The 19,800-nt window shown below is 42.1% G+C and overlaps 2 protein-coding genes across 3 annotated transcripts; one reads left to right on the top strand and one right to left on the bottom strand.

The window, feature by feature from the left end:
- Window positions 1-200: 200 nt before the first annotated feature.
- ythdf1 (YTH N6-methyladenosine RNA binding protein F1) lies at window positions 201-7,527 on the top strand. 2 transcript variants are annotated; one of them, XM_069704263.1, is made up of 6 exons: window positions 201-317; window positions 799-826; window positions 3,009-3,103; window positions 3,213-4,874; window positions 5,513-5,557; window positions 5,930-7,527. In XM_069704263.1, exons 1-6 carry the CDS (start codon window positions 288-290, stop codon window positions 5,942-5,944), a joined length of 1,875 nt encoding a protein of 624 aa, XP_069560364.1. In that variant the 5' UTR covers window positions 201-287; the 3' UTR covers window positions 5,945-7,527. The 2 variants fall into 2 exon arrangements, with proteins under 2 accessions (XP_069560364.1, XP_069560366.1); XM_069704265.1 differs by lacking the exon at window positions 201-317 and having other exon boundaries at window positions 819-840.
- Window positions 7,528-11,584: 4,057 nt separating this feature from the next.
- LOC138624258 (voltage-gated purine nucleotide uniporter SLC17A9-like) lies at window positions 11,585-19,800 on the bottom strand. The gene is made up of 13 exons (XM_069704261.1): window positions 18,222-19,800; window positions 17,326-17,523; window positions 16,775-16,914; window positions 15,737-15,836; window positions 15,486-15,610; window positions 14,851-14,947; window positions 14,665-14,761; window positions 14,428-14,515; window positions 14,275-14,309; window positions 13,734-13,849; window positions 12,660-12,715; window positions 12,485-12,514; window positions 11,585-12,387 (listed from the first exon to the last, which is right to left on the bottom strand). Exons 1-13 carry the CDS (start codon window positions 18,344-18,346, stop codon window positions 12,218-12,220), a joined length of 1,377 nt encoding a protein of 458 aa, XP_069560362.1. The 5' UTR covers window positions 18,347-19,800; the 3' UTR covers window positions 11,585-12,217.

Here is a 19,800-nt window from a genome sequence, read left to right as displayed (position 1 = left end):
TTAATGCCGACAGGGCGGCGCGGAGTGCCAGCAGGGCTACGACGAGCAAACTGTCCGCGACCGCGGCCGAGACACCGGCTGAACAGCCGCTGCTAACTGTGCTTGAACTGTTAGCAGAGAGGCAGCTTTCTCCTGCTAAATACCCCCCCCCCCCTCCCACACTTCTTCCCCCCCCACCCCTCCGCTCTCCTCCTCTCTCCTCCTCTCCCTCCTCCCTCCCTCTCTCACGGCGGAGTTTGCGGCTCGTCTCGTCGGGGCTCCAGCGTGACACAACACCTGCTGGATGAATGATGTCTGCCGCTAGTATCGACCCTCAGGTAAGCAGCGAGGAGGAGGAGGAGGAGGAGGAGGAGGAGGAGGAGGGAGGAGGAACTCTGCTCCAGCTTTTTTTTTTTTTTTTTTTTTTTCCTGGGAGATGAGCTGTGTGCATTTCCCACTCTTGAAGAGGAGGACCAGCTAGTTAAGAGCCAGCAGGAGGGAGGAGAGGGGAGGTTAGTCTCCGCGGGGTAACAACCCCCCCACCTCCTCCTCCACCTCCTCCTCCTCCTCCGCCTGGGCCTGGACCTGGACCACCGCTTCCAGTGGGAACCGTAACACGCCGCTCCCGGAGCTGGTGGCTTTTGACGTGTCTTGTCTTTTTTTTTTTTTTTTTTTTTTATTTCTTCTTCTCCAGTAAAATATCTGAACACATAATATTTAAAGATAACGTGTGAAAAAAAAACATTCGTGACCAACACAAGCTCTCTTTTTTTTTTGTCTTCTTCTTCTTCTTTCTCTCTTTCCAATATGTATACAAAGACATCGAAAGGACAAGATGCAAGCAAAGGTAAGAGATGAATGGTCAGTGTGTCCAGATGTTCATGTATTTATGTTGCAGGTCGATTTGACCTGTTTAAAAATACAGAAAAAAAATAAATAATACACAATAATTGTATGAATTTTACGAACATTTTTATAAATGAACTTGGGGGGGGGGGGGAATGAAAAATGACATGTTTGACACCTTTATATTACGCGCACAAAATTCACTTCGGCTCAATTTGACCCGACAGAGACGACGCAGACCAAAAAAAAAAAAAAAAAAAAGGGTATTGAGACGTATTCATTTTAATGCAATTTAAATTTAAAGTTAAGTTTGCCGAATGCGACCCTTCACCCCCTACTCCTAAACCAACGCGCGCACACACACACACACACACACACACGGTTGTGTGGCAATCTTTATCAGGACATTCATTGACACAAAGCACTCCCTTACATTAACTTTAACCTCCACATTTCGGCGCCCAAACCTGACCTTTCACCCTCGAAATGTCCTCCCTCCGATGGTCCAAAACTAAAACGGGCCCTCGTGTCGTTGCACACACTCGCACGCACTCCTTTCTGCATTTTCTGAGTACGAGAAGTGTCATATATCATTCTTCCTAACGGTGTGTTGGGGGGGGGGGGGGGAGTAACCTTGTGACCGTTTTTTTTCCCCCACCTCCTACTCTCTGGGTCAGGACCTGCTGAAAGTGAAAGCTTACAGCAACTCAGAGCTGTTTGGGAGAGAAAAAAAAACAACAACCCTCACTGAACCGCTGCCAATCAAGAATAAGGACCCTCGTCTTTTAAAGTTTTACCGCCACAGAGTCTCTTAACTGTCCAAAAAAAGAGGGAAAATGTCGCGACGATGAGAACGTCCCATCGGCAGGCCACGTCCAGCGAGGGTCTGATGAGAGTATGGATGAGATTAAAATACAATTGAGACCATACACGACCCCTAAAACTGGCTGCTGGACGCAGCCCGACTATATGAAGAGACTTAAATGGACCACAATGACAAAATGACCACAAAAAAAAAAAAACGACAACCCCAAAGAGACTCGCGTGGTCATCCGGGAGTTTTCACCTGGCGTTACAGATAGTTATCATTTCCCCATTCGAATATTTAAAGCTTGTTTGTTTCACATTCATTTATTGCACTGACTAACGGAGCTGTTTAAATGTACAGATTATTTGAATATAACCCTGCAGAGTTTATTTGTAAATGTATTTTATTTGATCCAGAATCACTCGTGCGAATCCATTCACTTTGTTTTTACTAGCGTTTTGCGATTTATTAATTTTATGGCACACAGTATATTTTTAAGTAATTATTACCCTGATAATATAGTCCAAAGTTATGTCAAAATAAACAGGTTTTAGTTCAATAACAGCCCGCCCTCCACTGGAGCCGCAGACGTAAGGCCTCCAAAAAGCTCCAGGGAAAACCTGCAACCTGAAAACTTGGTTACTCTAAATATTGATTACATTGAGATTAATTAAACTGACTGACAATAATGTTTATTTAGCAAAAATATATAGTTTTTTTGAACTGCTTTCAAATAGTTAAAACATGCACTGGATCACTTTGAACATTATTGCCGCTGCTCACAGTTGAACACAACAGGAGGGATGATGTCGTCACACGTCATCCCGTTTATTATCCTATAGATAACAGATCGATACTACAGAGCACAAAACTGTCACATGACATCTCGTATCTTGACGGAAGAGAAATCGCGTCTTTACATTATGGCCTCTTGTTTCCGTGCATAAAAAAGAAACCCTCATCCTTCATTATCGAATGAAAAACACCTCGCACGTTTTAAAACTCCTAAAAGTTACGTTCATCTGGCGGACCAGATCTCTGCGCGTGTCGTTCGTGTCGACCGCCGTGTGTTTTGTCTTTTAGCTACGTGACGGCGGCGCACTCTGCACAGCTGCTGCAATATTATTTGCGTATTTCCAAGATTTAAGTGCTCTGTTAAACAGGCGATGCCATGAGAACCCAACCCCGCTTTATTATCACGTCCACCGATAGGTATTTCAACCTTCGTAATAGACTTCGCTTTAGTATCTCGTCTGGAAGTGTGTGTGTGTGTGTGTGTGTGTGTGTGTGTGTGTGTGTGTGTGTGTGTGTGTGTGTGTGTGTGTGTGTGTATATTCTGATATGCAGCTTTGACAACAGTTCGATTTCATTGCAGCATTTCCAGTTTCCGTGCAGAATGGCTCCCTCCACCAGAAGGACACGGTGCATGACAACGACTTTGAGCCTTATCTCACCGGCCAGTCCAGCCAGGTAAGAAAAAAACAAAAAAAACCCGTTGAATTGTCTTTTGTGACACTAAAAACATTTTTAATTCATTATTTCGGCACCGAAAACGTTCCCGTTGTGTTTTTGTTTGCAGAATAACAGCTATCAATCCATGACAGACCCTTACCTGTCCAGTTACTATGCCCCCTCCATTGGATTTCCTTACCCTCTCAGTGAGGCTCCCTGGTCCACTGGAGGGGATCCGCCGATCCCCTACCTGACGCCCTACGCCCCCCTCAGTAATGGAGACCATCATTTCATGCACGACACGGTATTCGGGCAGCCCGGCGGGCTCAGCAGCAGCATCTACCCGCACAGGTTTAACTTTTTCCCAGAGAACCCGGCGTTCTCGGCCTGGGGCACCAGCGGCTCTCAGGGCCAGCAGACTCAGAGCTCAGCTTACGGGGGGAGCTACAGCTACCCACCCAGCTCTCTAGGAGGCACCCTGGTCCCCGATGGCCAGACAGGTTTCCATAGCGACACCCTGAGCAAGGCTCCAGGTATGAACAGCCTAGAGCAGGGCATGCTGGGTTTAAAGCTAGGCGGGGACGTGACAGGAAGTGGCTCAGGTGTGAAGAGCGCGGGCTCTGTGATCGGCGGCGGCGTGGCTGCCGCTGTTGCCACGGGCAACGGTGGCACACCAATCGGAATGCCCGTTCCAAAACCTACATCGTGGGCTGCCATTGCTAGTAAACCTGCCAAGCTGCAACAGCAAAAGACCAAGAACAAGCCAGGCACTCCTTTAGCCGGAGGAGCTCTGCCTCCACCTCCCATTAAACACATGGACATCGATACATGGGATAACAAAGGGGCCGCCAACAAGATGGCCCCTCCCTTACCCCACCACCACCATCACCACCACCACCACCACCAACAGCACCACCAACAGCACCAGCACCAGCCCCAGCTTCACTCCCACGCTGCCAGTCTCCTGCCCCCCCTTCAACAGTCCCTACAGTCTGCCCAGTCCCTCGTGCAGCAGATGACCATGCAGGGTCCCCCTCCGCCTCCTCCTCCACAGTCCTACCAGAACCACAACTCCGCTCCAACACCCCAGACCCGCTGGGTTGCCCCACGCAACCGCAACTTGTGCTACGGCGGGGGAAGCCTGGACAGCAGCGGCTCCTCCAGCGGCGGCGGCGGTGTTGGTAACGGAGGGGTCGGGGGCGGGATCCCAGACCCGGGATCGGAGTCCCACCCGGTGCTGGAGAAGCTGCGAGCGGCCCACAGCTACAACCCCAAGGAGTTCGACTGGAACCTTAAAAACGGGCGCGTGTTCATCATCAAGAGTTACTCTGAGGACGACATCCACCGCTCCATCAAGTACTCCATCTGGTGCAGCACGGAGCACGGCAACAAGCGCCTGGACTCCGCCTACAGAGCCATGAACTCTAAAGGTCCCGTCTACTTGTTGTTCAGCGTCAACGGCAGCGGCCACTTCTGCGGCGTGGCGGAGATGCGCTCCCCGGTGGACTACGGCACCAGCGCCGGCGTCTGGGCGCAGGACAAGTGGAAGGGCAAGTTTGACGTGAACTGGTTGTTTGTTAAGGACGTGCCTAATAGCCAGCTGCGCCACATCCGCCTGGAAAACAACGACAACAAGCCGGTCACCAACTCGCGTGACACTCAAGAGGTTCCTCTGGAAAAGGCAAAGCAGGTGCTCAAGATTATCGCCCAGTACAAACACACCACCTCCATCTTCGATGACTTCTCCCACTACGAGAAGAAGCAGGAGGAGGAGGAGGTGGTGAAGAAGGTACTCTTTCTTTTTCCTTTGAGACTAAACTTTTTTTTTTTTTTTTGAAAATGTGGAGGAACATCATCTATAACTATTTAAAAATAATGTGCCCCCATTTTAAGCATTTAACATCCTCGAATGGGCCCGCGCACATTTAAAGTTAAATTATCCAGATTTATGGAAAAAATATGATGCATCCCGTTTCTGAGGAGCTGAAAGCGCTGTAGTGTTTCTTTCGTTTTTTTCTTACACGATCCCAATTTTGCAAATGGTAAAAATGAATATGAATTACATTTGATAACTTTCCATTATATGCAGCTAACTGTCTCTCTGAGTGTCATAATTAAACCACTTGTGTTTCTCTGAGTCTTATTAACCAGATATGTTTCAGAGCTGCTTTTGGTGCTTGTGTGATTCTGATTAGGGAAATAGAGCTGATGGAGAAACAGCACTGCTGTAATGATAAATACATTTTAAAAGGGAGGGCTGGAATAAACAGTACATTTAAAAAAAAAAAAAAAAAATTAAATGCGAGTGAAACATCCTCCAAACCATGACCGGTAATTTTAGTTGCAAGTTTTAGATATTGTCAAATTAAATGTCCTCATCTGTATTATTTTCCACTGTGACCATCAGCCTCTATGTTTTTCTCACAGAGCTACGAGCCTGCCTCGATACAGAGTCGATCCCGAATCGATCAGGTAAAATTGTTTTAATTCTCCATTTCTCTCTCTCTCTGGTGAAAACATTGATAATAAACATATTTTTCCCACGGCAGTATCTGCAAAATCACTTGCATTTAATCATTTATCAATGTTTATCAATGTTTAATGCAGTGAAATTTGTGTTTTATCAGAAAAAAAATGTCATATTTTCTCATTTTGTTACTTTTTAATTAAGCTATGTTTAGAAAATAATGAATTTTAACAACAAAAGTTACGTCGTGTGATCACATCATTTGGTCCCAACATGGGTTTTGTTGGTGTCGTGAAAGTTGTTTCTCTTGAGCTTTAAAAAAAAAAAAATCCTCGCAGGTGACCTTTCTAATCATTTTCACTCGCCGTCTTTTTCAGGATCGTCAGAAGTAAACCGAAGAAGACGTCTCCTGCGAGCTCGGTCAGCGGTTGTGTTTGGATGAACGTACTGAAATCTAGATTTAAACAGAAAACACAAGGACATTAAAAAAAATAATTGAAAACTAATATTTTTTTCTATTTAATTTCGTTGACTCTGGCCCATGTTAAACTCTGGAGCCCCGTCGCTCCCGGTCCCCCCAAGTCTTTTGAGATGCGTGCAGGGATGGAGCTGGTTCCACCAGTCGAATCGCTTCAATAATATCTATTTTCTTGTTTTTTCTGTATTTTTTAGCCTTATAAATCTCTATCGCTACCCTGGAACTTCTTAAATTCTTAACTAAAGATAAATATCTGCACGTCTGTTTGGAAAATCTCTCGACAACATGCTGCTGATATTCAGTGACTGTTCACTTTGTGGTTTGTGTGTTGGAGACATGTCAAGTGCTTGTATTGGTTAAACTTAACGAGTGAACAACACTTTATTGACAAATGTCTGCTATCTGTGTGGCCAGTTGTATTTTATATTATCAGAAGACAAAAAAATACCTTCGCTGATGCCCCTTTTTTCACGTGAGGGGGGAGGGGAGGGGGGGGGGATCTTACTTTGGTGGAGGGCCGAAGGTTTCTGTATGCATAGACATAATCGTGCAAGGTCGTGACAAATAGAAAGCATAAATGTTAGAAAAATATTTTGAATAATGTATCACCTGGCTTACAACTGATATAACTTTAACATAATGTTGAGAAAATGTGGGATTTTTGTCTCCATAGCGGAGCCTTAACGTTTCTTTTCGGCAGTAGTGTAAATGATTTTTTTTAAATTTCTTTTAATTTTTATTTTTAGATTTTTATTTTTTTCAGTGCTGTACCTAAAACTTTTTCCGCCAGAGATTCAGGGAAAAGATGAAGTTGGTCCCTCTCTTATTTAAAGGTTGGAAATTCAAACATACTGTATGGGTTCTGGTTTTTATCAGCACAAAATCTGCTTCCTGTCCCTTCTTCTTACGGTATCTGTTCCCTGCCGATCCAACAGGGGTCTCTGTTTTTGAAATTCTGGAGGCAATGTAGCATGTACTGCTCTTTAAACTGAAGCCAGGCCTGTCACTTAGTTTTTGTTGCTTTTTCTTTCTTTTTTTTTCTTTCTTAACATCATTATAATCTTGGCATTTTCATCGTTTTCATCGCTATAACCTGTTCACTTCATCCTCAGCAAATGTAAGCTTTAATGTACCGGCATTTCTAACTGAGATCGCCTCAAAATGTTTAACTGTAGCATTATACTTAACTGATTTATCGTCAAGTGTATGAAAACCCAGAGACTAGCCTATATGGTATATGTTTGTGACTTTTTTTTTTTAATTTTTTTTTTTTTTTAATTGCTTGCTGTATTGTGCGTATGTGTGTGTATGCAGGAGGGAAAGTAAAGAGAGGGAGTACGACTGTGGAGCAATCAGAGTTATATAACGGTATTGGAATATAGAAAATTTATGCAAAAAAAAAAGTTTTAAGTCACCCTTGAATTAAATATCCATTGTATCAGAGGTCACTATCACATTCTTAGATTTGATCATGTTCATTATTAAAGATATACTTATCTGTTGCTTCTGTTTTTATTATTGTGACCCAAGTTTTTCTGTGATCAAGTCCCAAGTTTTTTTACGTTTCAAAAGGCCTTCACAGTTTCTACCTCGGATCCCCCGACTTGGATATATAAAAAAAAAAAAAAACCTTCTCTCTCCTTTAGAGATCAATGAGGCACCAGATCTCTGCCTCTTATGGTGATGCCACCACACACGTTGCTTGTTTGTATTTCAATTACAAAAATGATGTCAGTTTTGATCCCCAGTTTAAGGGATTAAACTTTGCATAATTTGTGATACCAGGTTGGATTATTATATACATGCTGTTTATGTTAAATGACATGATGTATGGCGTATGTTTGTAATAATCCAACCTGGTATCAAGCCCATAGCAAGTAATGGCCTGTACCTGTCAGTTTACCGCAGGAACCTTGTTTAGGTACCCGAAACCACATAATTAGGTTCAGGGAAATATGATATTGTAAATTAAAATATCAAGTTTTCACATATAGCTCCGCCTACTTTATATTTGTAACGTCATTTCCATTGATTGGAAGGAATCCACGCTGATGTAGTTTTACTCCTGGTCTCGAACCAGTGTTGTCAGTGAGGGAGTCCTGTGATCGTGCCTTTCATCCACCTGACTCTGAGCCGGGAAAACGTGTCGTCGTCCCATTTTCTTCGTCACACGATCCTCTTATTTCATTTCTGGTCATACATACTATTTACCAGACGGTGAGGCGATTTGCCAAAACGTGACACTGGCGCTGTTTCCTCTGGTGGACAGACCGGGCTGAAGAATCACACGGACAGTTAAAGGACGAGTCTGGTGGTATTTTTATTATAAGATTTATTGTTAGTTTTCTTTTCATTTTTTTTTTTTCCCCCCTTTTCAACAAACCTCATGAAAAGACCAAAACCAACAATGTTGTCACTTTCTGACTCTCTTACCCTGTCAATTGGTTCTTTGAGGTATCTTTAAAAATGGCACAAAAAACCCCACCTCATATATATATATATATATATATATATATATATATATATATATATTTAAGGTGAGTATTTGCAGCTGCAGCAGGTTGGTGTATCAGAATAAGCTAAACTACGATGTGGGTTTTTTTTTTGGACAACAGTGGAGCTCTAGGTCCCTTAAAAATAAGGTGCATGTTAAAAAATTTTTTTTTTTTTATTAGTTTCAGTCTTTTTATGCAAGTTTTTGGTCGCTTAAAATTGCCTTTGTGCAACAGCGATTTACACGCTTCAAACACGGAGAAGACTGCTTCAGACGAGGATGACACATGTAGTTAAATGTCAAGAAAGACAATGATTGACCTTGAGAGAAAATAATGCGTCTACCGGAGGTCAAAAAGAGATTTCTCACAAGTACCGGTAAATGCATTTCCAGTAGATTTCTCGCTGCGGCGATTGACGCCGTGATGCCGCCGTCCTTTTTCGGACTTAATTCTAATCACATGAATCAATTCAAAAAAAAAAATAGTCGACTGTTGCAGAATGAATTTGGCTACCATACACAAGAGCTGCAGTTTTAGCCGAGCTCCTCCACAATCCTCCCCCGCAAGCAGAAGTAATCCTGATTTATGTGACAGTTTTAGACGAGCAGAGGTAAAAAAAACAAAAAAAAAACCACTATAACCTAGTTTGGTCAAATGTTGGTGGCATGACGGGAAAACAGGCAGTCTTTGTTCCCGCGAGCAGGTGTTCGGTCTCTCTGCAGATGTTTTTAAAGCTCTCCGTCTTCATCAGTGATGCAGGGCGCAGAGTGTGTGATCCCTCTCTTGGCATTCACCGCGTGCCTTAATTGTATGACTTATAAATCAAGGTCCGCGGTGAACACGAGGAGCGGCAATCCTGGTCCTTTACCGAGGGAAGCTGCAGGATGAGACGCACACACACGCACGCACACGCGCACACACGCACACACACACACACACACACACACCACAAAAAGCCTCCACACAAATGACTCGACAGGCCTGAGCGCCATCGCAGTGCAAAGCTATTCTCCCTGAATATGTATTATACATCAGTAATAACACTGACCAAAAAAAAAAAAAACGGCACATGCATGAACATATCACAATGCGCTTCTTCTTCTTCTTCTTCTTCTTCTTCTTCTTCTTCTTCTTCTTCGCCATCCTGAATGATGGACAATAATACACAGTCCGGTGTCTTCATTCCGCAGCAGCAGCAGCAGCAGCTGATTTCAGGTCTTCAGCTGACAGCGGAATCATCCCTGCACTCGTACGATGATCAGAGATGGATGTGTGGAGGTAAAGCAGGCCAAACAATACCGTCCAAAGGGCTGGCATCGAGGCGGGCCCACCGGCGGTGTCCGGTCAGTCTTAGAGCCAGGGAGAAACACAGACACGCTCCAGTCCGCTCAGACCTAAATATCTAACACATATCCCGCCGTGTTCTGGAGATATTAGACATTTCTCTACAGCAAAAAAAAAAAAAAAAACCGTCCCTGTCCTGATTTGCGTGCGTCTTTGATGTCCCGGTCCGCACAGCTGAAGCGGTAACGTCATGACGTGGATGCACTTCTCCGCTATCAGACGCTGAATGCTCCCCCCCCCCCCCCCCAACCCCATTAAAGCGTCCAGAGGCTGAGTTAATGTGATGTACGCGCTCTGCTGCCGGCGGTGCTGCGCTGTTTCCATCTCTGTGGGCGGAAAATCTCCGCATGCGCTGACCGGGGTGCTGAAACCGGACCTACCGGGAATCCCTCCACTCCGACGAGGCTCCGCTGAACGGGAGCTTTTCTACAGCCTCTCATCAAGTGGACGCATTCAATTCCAGTACATTTTAACCGCATTATTTCTCTGTTGGCACTTAAAACATACAAGATGGCCCCAATTGAAAGGAAACACATCATATTCTATTTTTCAGGGTCTGGGGTATATGTAAAAAACAACAACAACAACAACAAAAAAAAACATTATCAAGCCTATTGTGGCTCCAGGAGCAGCTGTGTGAAGTCTGATTACCAAACATTTGAATTTAAGTAGCCTAAGTAAATTTAATATATATATATATATAAAGGGCGTGTCGATTCAGGTTGTTTTTTTTTTTTGGCTAAATGTTTGTCATTATGTGATGTTGAAAGTTTGACAGTTTTTGTTTCTCTTCTATGTGAACTTAAAAATGACAGTGTACAGTAGGCTATATAATACAGTATGATAACTGTCCGTTTATTATGTTTATTTGGGCGGTGGAGAAAAGACCCTCTCAGATTTTTCAGATTGAATAACTGTAAAAAAAACAAAAACAAAAAACATTTTAGTTTCACCTTAAAGGACCAGTATGTGGGAAAAAATGGAAAATTCATAATTTCAATAGTTTATAATCACCTGAAACTAAGAATCATTGTGTTTTCATATTTACACAAGGTGAAGGTCCTCTTCCGTGTTTCTACAGCAACCCCGAACAGACAAACCAAAACACCGGTTCTGAAAAAAAAAAAAAGGGCCTTTCACTTTTCACAGCTTCTCTAATGTTGCCTTGATTTTCAAAGCTCCCCGGGGAGGATGAGGAAAAGGATGTTTGGTTTGGTTGCAATCTTCCACCTCACCGCTAGGTGACACTAAATCCTACCCAAGGGTTTTAATCAGCGTTAGTAATTACATTTAGGAAACGAAGAAACTTTTTGGTGTGTTTATGTTGGTTTAGTACCGACACTATGTTGGTACTAACATAGTTGGCTTTCTATTTTGAGACAAATCTGCACTTATATAGTTCCTTTTATCTTTAGAGGTCTCAAAGCGCTTTACAATTTTTGCCTCCAATTCACACACACACACACACACACACACACACACACACACACACACACACACACACACACACACACACACACACACACACACACACACACACACACACACACACACACCGATAGTGACAGTGCAGCCATGCAAGATGCTCGCCTGCCATTGGGAGAAACTTCCCGCCTATTAAAGCCGTTCACAAAGAAATCACAAACCTTTTCAGTCAAAAAAAAGGCTTTCTAGATGTCAAACAGTAATAACTTCAGCTATCACATAAAACATACTGTATTCACAAAAAGGTGTTTTATTTATTTCAAATACTGTAACCAAACTTTACAGCACCACAGAAAATATGGCAAACTGGACATATCTATAATAGTGTCATTATATATACACAAAGATGTCTTTTTAAATAACTTCGGTGACATCAACAACCAAGTGTTAAGAGCGGGTTAAATTACACTGCGTTCACATTTTGCTGCCCTTTGCAGAAAAAAAAAAAAAAGAAAGCAAACCAAGTTAAGTAAGTAAAGTCTTGTGTCTGCAACTCTTCCACAAATAAACTCTTTTCTTTCTCTTTGTTTGACCGGCTTTGAGGATTTTGGCAATATTTCACTCAGTAACATATGTTCCACACCGGCCAGCAGCTTGCATTAAATGATTAAATATTCATATAGTCATAAACATTTGTCCACATTAGTTCACATTTAGCAGACAGTGTAACTCTTTGTAAGTAAAACTATTCAACATTAAAGGTCCTTCATTTCAAGTCTGCAGTATTTCCACGTAGTTGTATGACCTGTAAAAGTGTGATTATCCTGTTTTCACAAGTCCCCGCCTGTTTCAACAACAACAACCAAATATTAAAAAGGCAAATTTTAGATTAATGGTGATTTAAATGCAATGTCCAGTCCGTTTCAAATCTCTGCAACCTGGCTGTAATTGTCCAGATCGACGCGATGAACATCTCCAAAAATGAGGAAAATCCCAACACCCGCTGTGTTTACTAAAACGATGAGGGAGAAGACTGTGGCCCACGACAGGGTGACCTCGATGACGTAGCCAGACAAGGAGACCAACAGCAGTCCTGTGCAACACATAGAGACATCAGCCGTTGGAGATCAATGCCGCTGTTTAACAACTTACACTTTCAAAATTCAGGTTCAATTTTAGAAAGTACATACCCATAAAAGCACCCATCATATTCATGAAACCTGTTTCAGAAAAGAAAAGATGATTAAATGTCTTTAAAAAAAAACAAAAAAGATTAAAATTGTTGTTTAATTAATGATTAAACAAACTAAATGACTGGCCTTGTTTAACCAAATCAAAAGACTGTCCGAGTAGATAAAAACTCACCGTAGAGGGCTCCTGCACATGATGGTGTGAGATCCTGAACATTCACAGACACACCGCTGAAACACATAAACAAGACCACGCGAAATTCACAGCACATTCGACACCGTTAACTCTTATTTACTAATTTACCGCACCATAAAAACGTGACTCGATTTCGATGACTGGTGTCATAAAGATTCCTTCTAAAATCAATCATAAATGGACCTCTAACAAGCTTTTTTTTTTATTTTTTTTTTACTAATTTTATAAGAAAACCGTAAGTGTAATGTTGCCATGGATACGCTGCAGCAACGTGTGTGTACGTGTGTTTACATTTTGAAACACATAACTGACTTAAGCTCTTAACAGTTTCTTTTTGAGATGTTACCATTTAATGCACGAACAAACCTTCACCGGATTACTTTGATACCGAAAAAAAAAAATCTTAATATCCTGATGATTATCAGGCAAATTCTGAAGTCTTCTGGTTTTTGCCCTTCTAGACCATTTTCTCAAAAATTACGAGATCAGATACTTCAATTTAGAATTCTTACTGGCTAATTTTGTGAACTTAATTTTCCAAAATATAAAATAATTTTGAATAAATAAACATGGCTGCCTGAGAATCAGTCAGTAGTTAAACCAGTTACTGGCTTGGACACACACGTGGGCTCCTCCAGCCTCCTGACCTCACACTAGTCTTGTTTTGGGAGGCGTCCCCACAGTGAACATCTCCACAGGTATGCAGCCGGGCTGTCTTGGGGCTTATTTTTGGCACAACCTCTGCTCATTAAATAAGTGTCTCCATCACATCGACCAGAGAGCACCGAGCAGCAAATATATTTTCTATTGTAAAATGCTGCTCTTCTTTAAAACTAAGGGATCTGTAATGTTTGTTGTGTGCTTATGCCGTGTTAAAAAAAAAAAAAAGTATTATCAGCTAATATATTGTTTTTGTATATTTAGTTTTCACTACTGATACCAGTATTGGCTTCAAAAATCCAGTTAGGCTATATTTAATTCCCGTAAGAATTATGAGAGGCTCTAACAGCTTATTAAAAACAGCGACAGAATCTGTTTAATAATCCAACAAACCTGCTGGTAAAGGTGGATAGACCCACGGCAGCAGATATGAAAATCACAGCAGAGGGAAATGTGACATCTCCAGACAGAAGCATAATAAAAATACTCGAAACGCCCATGGCAAAAAACTGAGGGGGTATAGAGAGAGAGAGAGAGAGACGTGCAGGTGAGATATTTAAAGTAAAGTGAAACCACATTGTAAAAACACAACTGGAACTTTCTATCACTCTCATCTTCAGACTAAAAAAAATTGTGTCTTATTGTTGTTGTTTTTTAGGGGCTGTTTGTTTACAAACCCCGTACTTCATATGATTGGAACAATTACCAGTTGTTGTATTTAAAGAATAGCAGTTTGGTTTTACAGATTTTTACAAAGGCTTACGCGTACACGTGACGTAAGAGAAGCTGCACCGCTTCAAGAATTGTAATTACGTGTTTGGAACAGACAGCAAAAATTCCAACGAGATCACGAAGGTAGTTTGTCAGTACAAGCCGCTCAACACACACATTGTTTTCCACTTCACTTGGTTGAATGTACAATCGCAACACTTACCTGCATTATCTTTCTCACAGATAATATGCCGTATCCTGCAGACCAAAACATAGGAAAGCATAATTAGATAACAATAAGAATATATTTTAGCGAAAGATATTCGAACTGTCCTTACAAACACATCATAGTGTGATAATGACATTTCTCTGATACCTTTGCTGATGAGAAAATCTGAAAGATATCCTCCACCGAGCGCTGAGGGAATTGCAGTCAGCCATGGAATTACATTATACACCCGTCCCTTCAAGAACAGACGAGTCCAGTGACCGAAACAAGGGTTTTAATATGGAATTTAAACATTGACTTGAGTCTGTCCACAGAGTGGAGGGATGAGTCTCGAATACGGTGCGTCACGCTTATCTGCTAAATAACAGCATATGGTGGAAATACCTTGGCGTGAGGAAATGATTCTGTGAAGTATGTTGGCAGCCATGATAATAAAGTGTAGGACGTGCTGCACATGCACATGTGAGCAAACACCATGGCCCTTAAAGAGAAGAGAGAGACGGAGTCAGGCTCGTACCTTCATATAATTATGTAAAATAATGGAGGGTGAAAAAAAGTTGGAAGTTGTACCAGACAGGTGGCTTCTTTAAAAGACTCAGCCAGCGTGTTCTCGACAAACTCCACTGCGAGTTATTCTTAGTTTCTGACCGCTTGGGGTTAACTTCGCCTGAAAACACACGTTCAACATTATATATTGTGTGTGACAACATAGTACAAACGAAACAGCCTCTACAGCCACACTAGAAGCTCTGAGAAATGCTCCCACTGACAATCCTAACATGCTCAACATCTTAAGATCTTCACACACTGAGATGGCTTTTGATTTGGTGCCTTGCAAATAAAAAATTTAAAAAAAAATGAATTGAATACGGAAGGAAAAATAAAAGAAGTTGTCAAAACATTTCTTTAAAAAAATAAAAATAATAATTTATCTCATTGTGGTGCTCGAAGAAAAAGGCAGGAGATCCTTAAAATCAGTAGGATTCATCGTGTTTGTGGACATTTATCTTACAACAGGTGACATTTCACTCAAAAGGCGAAAGCACAGAGCGAATGACTGTCAGGGGATCATTGAAGTCGTTATAGGATTCATCATTCGGGGACCATGAATTTCTCAATAAAACTCACTTGCAATCCACCCTGGTCTATTTAAATCACTGGCATGGCTTCTCCTTACTTTGTTATCTATTGACTGACGATTGTACCTTGTAAAAAAAACAGCCAAACGACGAGTGCCCAGAGTCCAGACAGGAAACCGGTACAGAAGAACATGCTTTCCCAGCCGTACCGGTCGAGCATCAGGGACCCCAGCCCGCCCGCTAACAAGGTTCTGAAAGATCAGCACAGAGCAATAAAAGAAAGGTGTCATCAGAGATAAATGTGTGTTTATGTCTGAACTGGTGTATTTAGTGTATTTAGTGTGTGTGTGTGTGTGTGTGTGTGTGCCCAAACATACCCAAGGTGGGTCCCGCTGTGCATGGTGCTCATTAAAATCCCTCTCTCCGCTTCCACCACACGCTGCGAGCACAGGCTGGCCAAGGACGGGAAAAAAACACCTGCAAGACATCGAAAGACGCTCTGAAGTCACGTGACATCTATGAGACACGACAGTTCAGGCATCATTTATGAGCAAACCCTGTCAAAGACCGGTATAAATATGCACCTGCCTTTTGGGCTGTTTGGTTGTGAGAAGCAAAAACATCTGGAAAAACATCACCTTCAGAAAATCTGGGCTTTTAAAAAAAAAAAAATTACATATTTGTAGACTAAACAACTAACAAATTTTTTTTTTCAAGAAATTGATTAATTAATAAAGGAAATAATTAACAGTTGCAGATCTAATAGTGCTCTGCTGTCAATACAGATGCATTAAAAAAATTAACACAGGGATTACATTGTACGTGCAGCAGTGCTGCGATGCCGCACCATCAGGAGCAATTTGGGGTTCAATGTGCCGCTGAAAGACATTTTAACGTGCACGCGAAGAGCCTGGGATCGAACCGGCAACCTCCTATGCCTCAGCTGCGCCATATATTTATATTTAATATACCTGCACCACCGACGCCTCTATTTAAATGACTAGTTCAGCATTCAGTTGAGTTAAGGGACGCAAACGGTACCAACCTCGTACCTCTGCGATTAAAATAAAAATGCTGAAGTTGGAAACAGCTGGTTTGGGTTTGTGAAAGGGCTTCTGGTAGGTAGGTAGGTAGGTAGGTAGGTAGGTATATACTTCATTAATCCCCGAGGGGAAATTTTTTCGCCACAGCAGCATACATACAGGAGCAATAATAGAAACAATAGAATAAAATAATAATAGAATAGAATAATATAATAGAAAAGCAATCAAATAAAAAATATAAATATAAAATATAAAATGCACAGTACATACAGTATATATACAGTACATTAAATATCTATATATATTATATACAACACTCTGGTTAGGAGTGCTAACTTTGCCAACAGCAGTGACTGGGTGCAAAGCGCTCACCCTGCAGCAGTCCCATCAGAAATCTGGCCGCGGTCATCAGAGCGAGCGTGTGAGAGCCGAGATGGGCCAGAAGAGGAGTAGCAGCAGTGATCAGAGCCCAGGAGGCCGCAGACATGAACAGGATGCGCTCTCCTCCCACTCTAATCAACAGCAAAACATTCACAAACAGTCAAATGCTGGAACTTAACAATAAACATGTCGATAAGTTTATCAACTCGTTCATTTTTGCCGGTAATGCACTATATGTGCATATGCATCAGGGGGCGTGGTCAGTCCAACGTGACGTAGCAATAGACCTTACGGCCCTGCAGGTATGTCTATGGTACGGACCACCGCTTTAATGTGGTAAATGTCGCGAGCAGACAGTTTATACCGGTGGCGAAGGAGCAGCATCCCTCCAGGTAAAGGTGCATCCATCCCCTGAAGGAGTTGGTACACCGTCGGGTACGTGGCACCTTAGAGGAGGCGGGGCTTACCAAAAGTAGAAGTGCCAATTTGGGATCTCGGCCCCACTGGGAATTCATGCGCGCTTCAGCAGACGACGTGCTTACCGGTCACTGGCATGGCCTCCCGGGATCTGTGTGAAACAGTAACCCCAGAAGAACCCGCCCAGAACCAGCCCAGAATCGATTTTAGTCCAGTGGAAAGCAGCCGCCATCGACACGGCACAGATCGGCATGGCCATCCTGGCACAGTAGAGGAGGCAGGCGCCCATAAACAGCATCACGATCCATTTTCGAGCCAGGGTTCTGTAAAGACAAAGGTCGACAGTTTTAAATAAGTTTATTTTGAATGTTCATGAGTAAAACTGTTATCAAAGAGAGTATAAACTGTAACTAAAGACCGGGACGAGTATAAAGTGAGTGTGAGGTCAGTAATGTCAATATAACACGGGCCAGAGAGTCTTGAGCTCCGCTGGCAGCTTTGTGAGCCTGTATGCAAATACTAATAGTGGGACGTTAGTAGGCTGATGTTCAGTGCAATGTTTTACCATTTTAATTTAGTGTGCATTTTTGCTAATTAGCACTAAATCCAAAGTAAAGCTGAAGCTGATGGGACATGTCACTGATTTTGGCAGTTAGATAGTCATAAATAAAAGTATCAGACAAATTAAATGTTTGGCCTGAAGGTGCTATAAAAGATGAGGGAGTGGTGCATGCTTCCTTGTGCGGGAATTCCTTAGTCTTTTCAATAATTAACTCAAAACCAGAAGATCAGGGAAGTAATTTGGCAACAATGAACATAGATCCGGTTTCAGTCAGCGAACTTTGATTTAATTCTGCTTATTTTCATCCAATGTGGAGCGCAGCACGTTGCAGCATGCGGTTACACGTTAAGAACAAACTTGTCATTTAGCACAGGAAAGGAAGAAGCCTCGTCTGCGCTCCGGCGGCACCGAGTACCAACCGAGCTGCGTATTTCGTAGTCAAACCTTCAGCAGTCTCACCTCGGCCACAGGTTCTGGTCCTCCGACTCCTCTCCGGCGGATTCATTGGGTTCGCGAACGTTGGGATCCAACAGAGAACCATTTAAGTCCTTCCTGTCGTCGCCTGATATGTGGTTGTCAGCCATTCAGAGAGCACCGGTGTCGTCTGTACAAACTCTTCCGCACTGTGTGGTGCTCTTTAAAACCTCCTCAGGCAGACAGGGCAAACAGGTCAAACTTGTCTGAACAAAACTCAGAAAGCAGCTGGCTGAAATTTGCAACAGTGACGGCGGAGGTCTGAGTGGAGGTTTGAATGGATCGAACATTTGCGTACTGCTGGAAATGACTGAGGTGTATTTGTTACGTCACGCTTTGGATTTTATTTGTAAATGAGGAAGGAAAAAAAAAAAAGAGAGCTTGAGACAACCTCTTTCAGAGAAATCCTAACCTATACTTTGGCCATATGAAGGATTCGCTCCTTATAATTTGCACACATCTACATTCTCAACTCAGAAAATAGAAAAACGGCTCTTTTATGGTTCACAAAAGTTTTATTTATTTTAATAATTGCAAATCTGATTTTAAAAATGTGGAATAATAAAAGGGATGTGAGCTGTCTGGGTCTTTGTATTTGTCAAAGCCAATATCTATTAAGACAATGCAACCTTAGAAGAAATTAAGGACGGACGACTAGCAGCAAGTTTTTTTTTTGTTTTTTTTTTATAAAAATAAACAAACCAAACAAAATAAACAAGCACAAGTGCCTTTCCCCATTGACAAAAAAAAAAAAAAAAAAAAAAAGGGTACACATACATGCAGGTAAAGTGAAAATACTATAGGCTTTAAAAAGTGGGGGGGGGGGGATGACAGCACGCTTTAAAATACATGTTCAGATTTGAAATGTATATACTTTGGATTATTATTAATTACCAAATCAAAACCAATAAACAAAAAGAATCTGCTCCAATCTGAATGAGTTTCAAATATGCAAATTTAACTAGACAGCAGCTGTAATTGACAGGCGTGTCCGTCACCAAGATATTTTGAAGCAGCCCTTTCCTTCTAGCAGCGTAACACATCCTGCATCCATCAATGGGACTGGCAGAATTTTAACCGTAACCTCAAACCCTTTAACATAAAACCAAACATAACCATTTGGAGCATGTCGGAGGCAGTGCGAACTGTAGAGCTCGGTAAGAAAGCCGTCTCTGATTTCAACCCGTCGGTCTGGACTTACTTCACCTTCTCAAACACACGTGAAATGATTCATTTTCAAGGCAGTTCATCCCATGGACAAATTGTTCAAAGTACAATCAAATTTCAGGGCGTAAAAAGCAGGTGGCTGATTTTTATTTTTTGGTATTTTTTTTGTTTTGTTTTGTTTTAAAGCAAATTGCCAAACATTATAGTCAACTAAATCGTAAAATATTACATTAATTAAAATGATATTACATTAATAAAGTGTAGCTTTCCTTTCATTTGAAAAATAGTCACATTATTTTTTTGTTGTTGTTTTTTTTCTCTCTTGCTGTGTGCCATCTCAAGCTAAACATATCCTGAGGGCCTTTATGACTCTGCTGTTTCGGCTGTGCCCCCCCCC

Source organism: Brachyistius frenatus, unplaced genomic scaffold (assembly GCF_029030835.1).
Source record: "Brachyistius frenatus isolate BFR_SWC_R1_liver_20210118 unplaced genomic scaffold, ASM2903083v1 Contig_50, whole genome shotgun sequence".
Taxonomy (NCBI): Eukaryota; Metazoa; Chordata; class Actinopteri; family Embiotocidae; genus Brachyistius; species Brachyistius frenatus.
The sequence above is the reverse complement of the archived record's forward strand: the minus strand, read 5'-3'. Positions and strand labels throughout refer to the sequence as shown.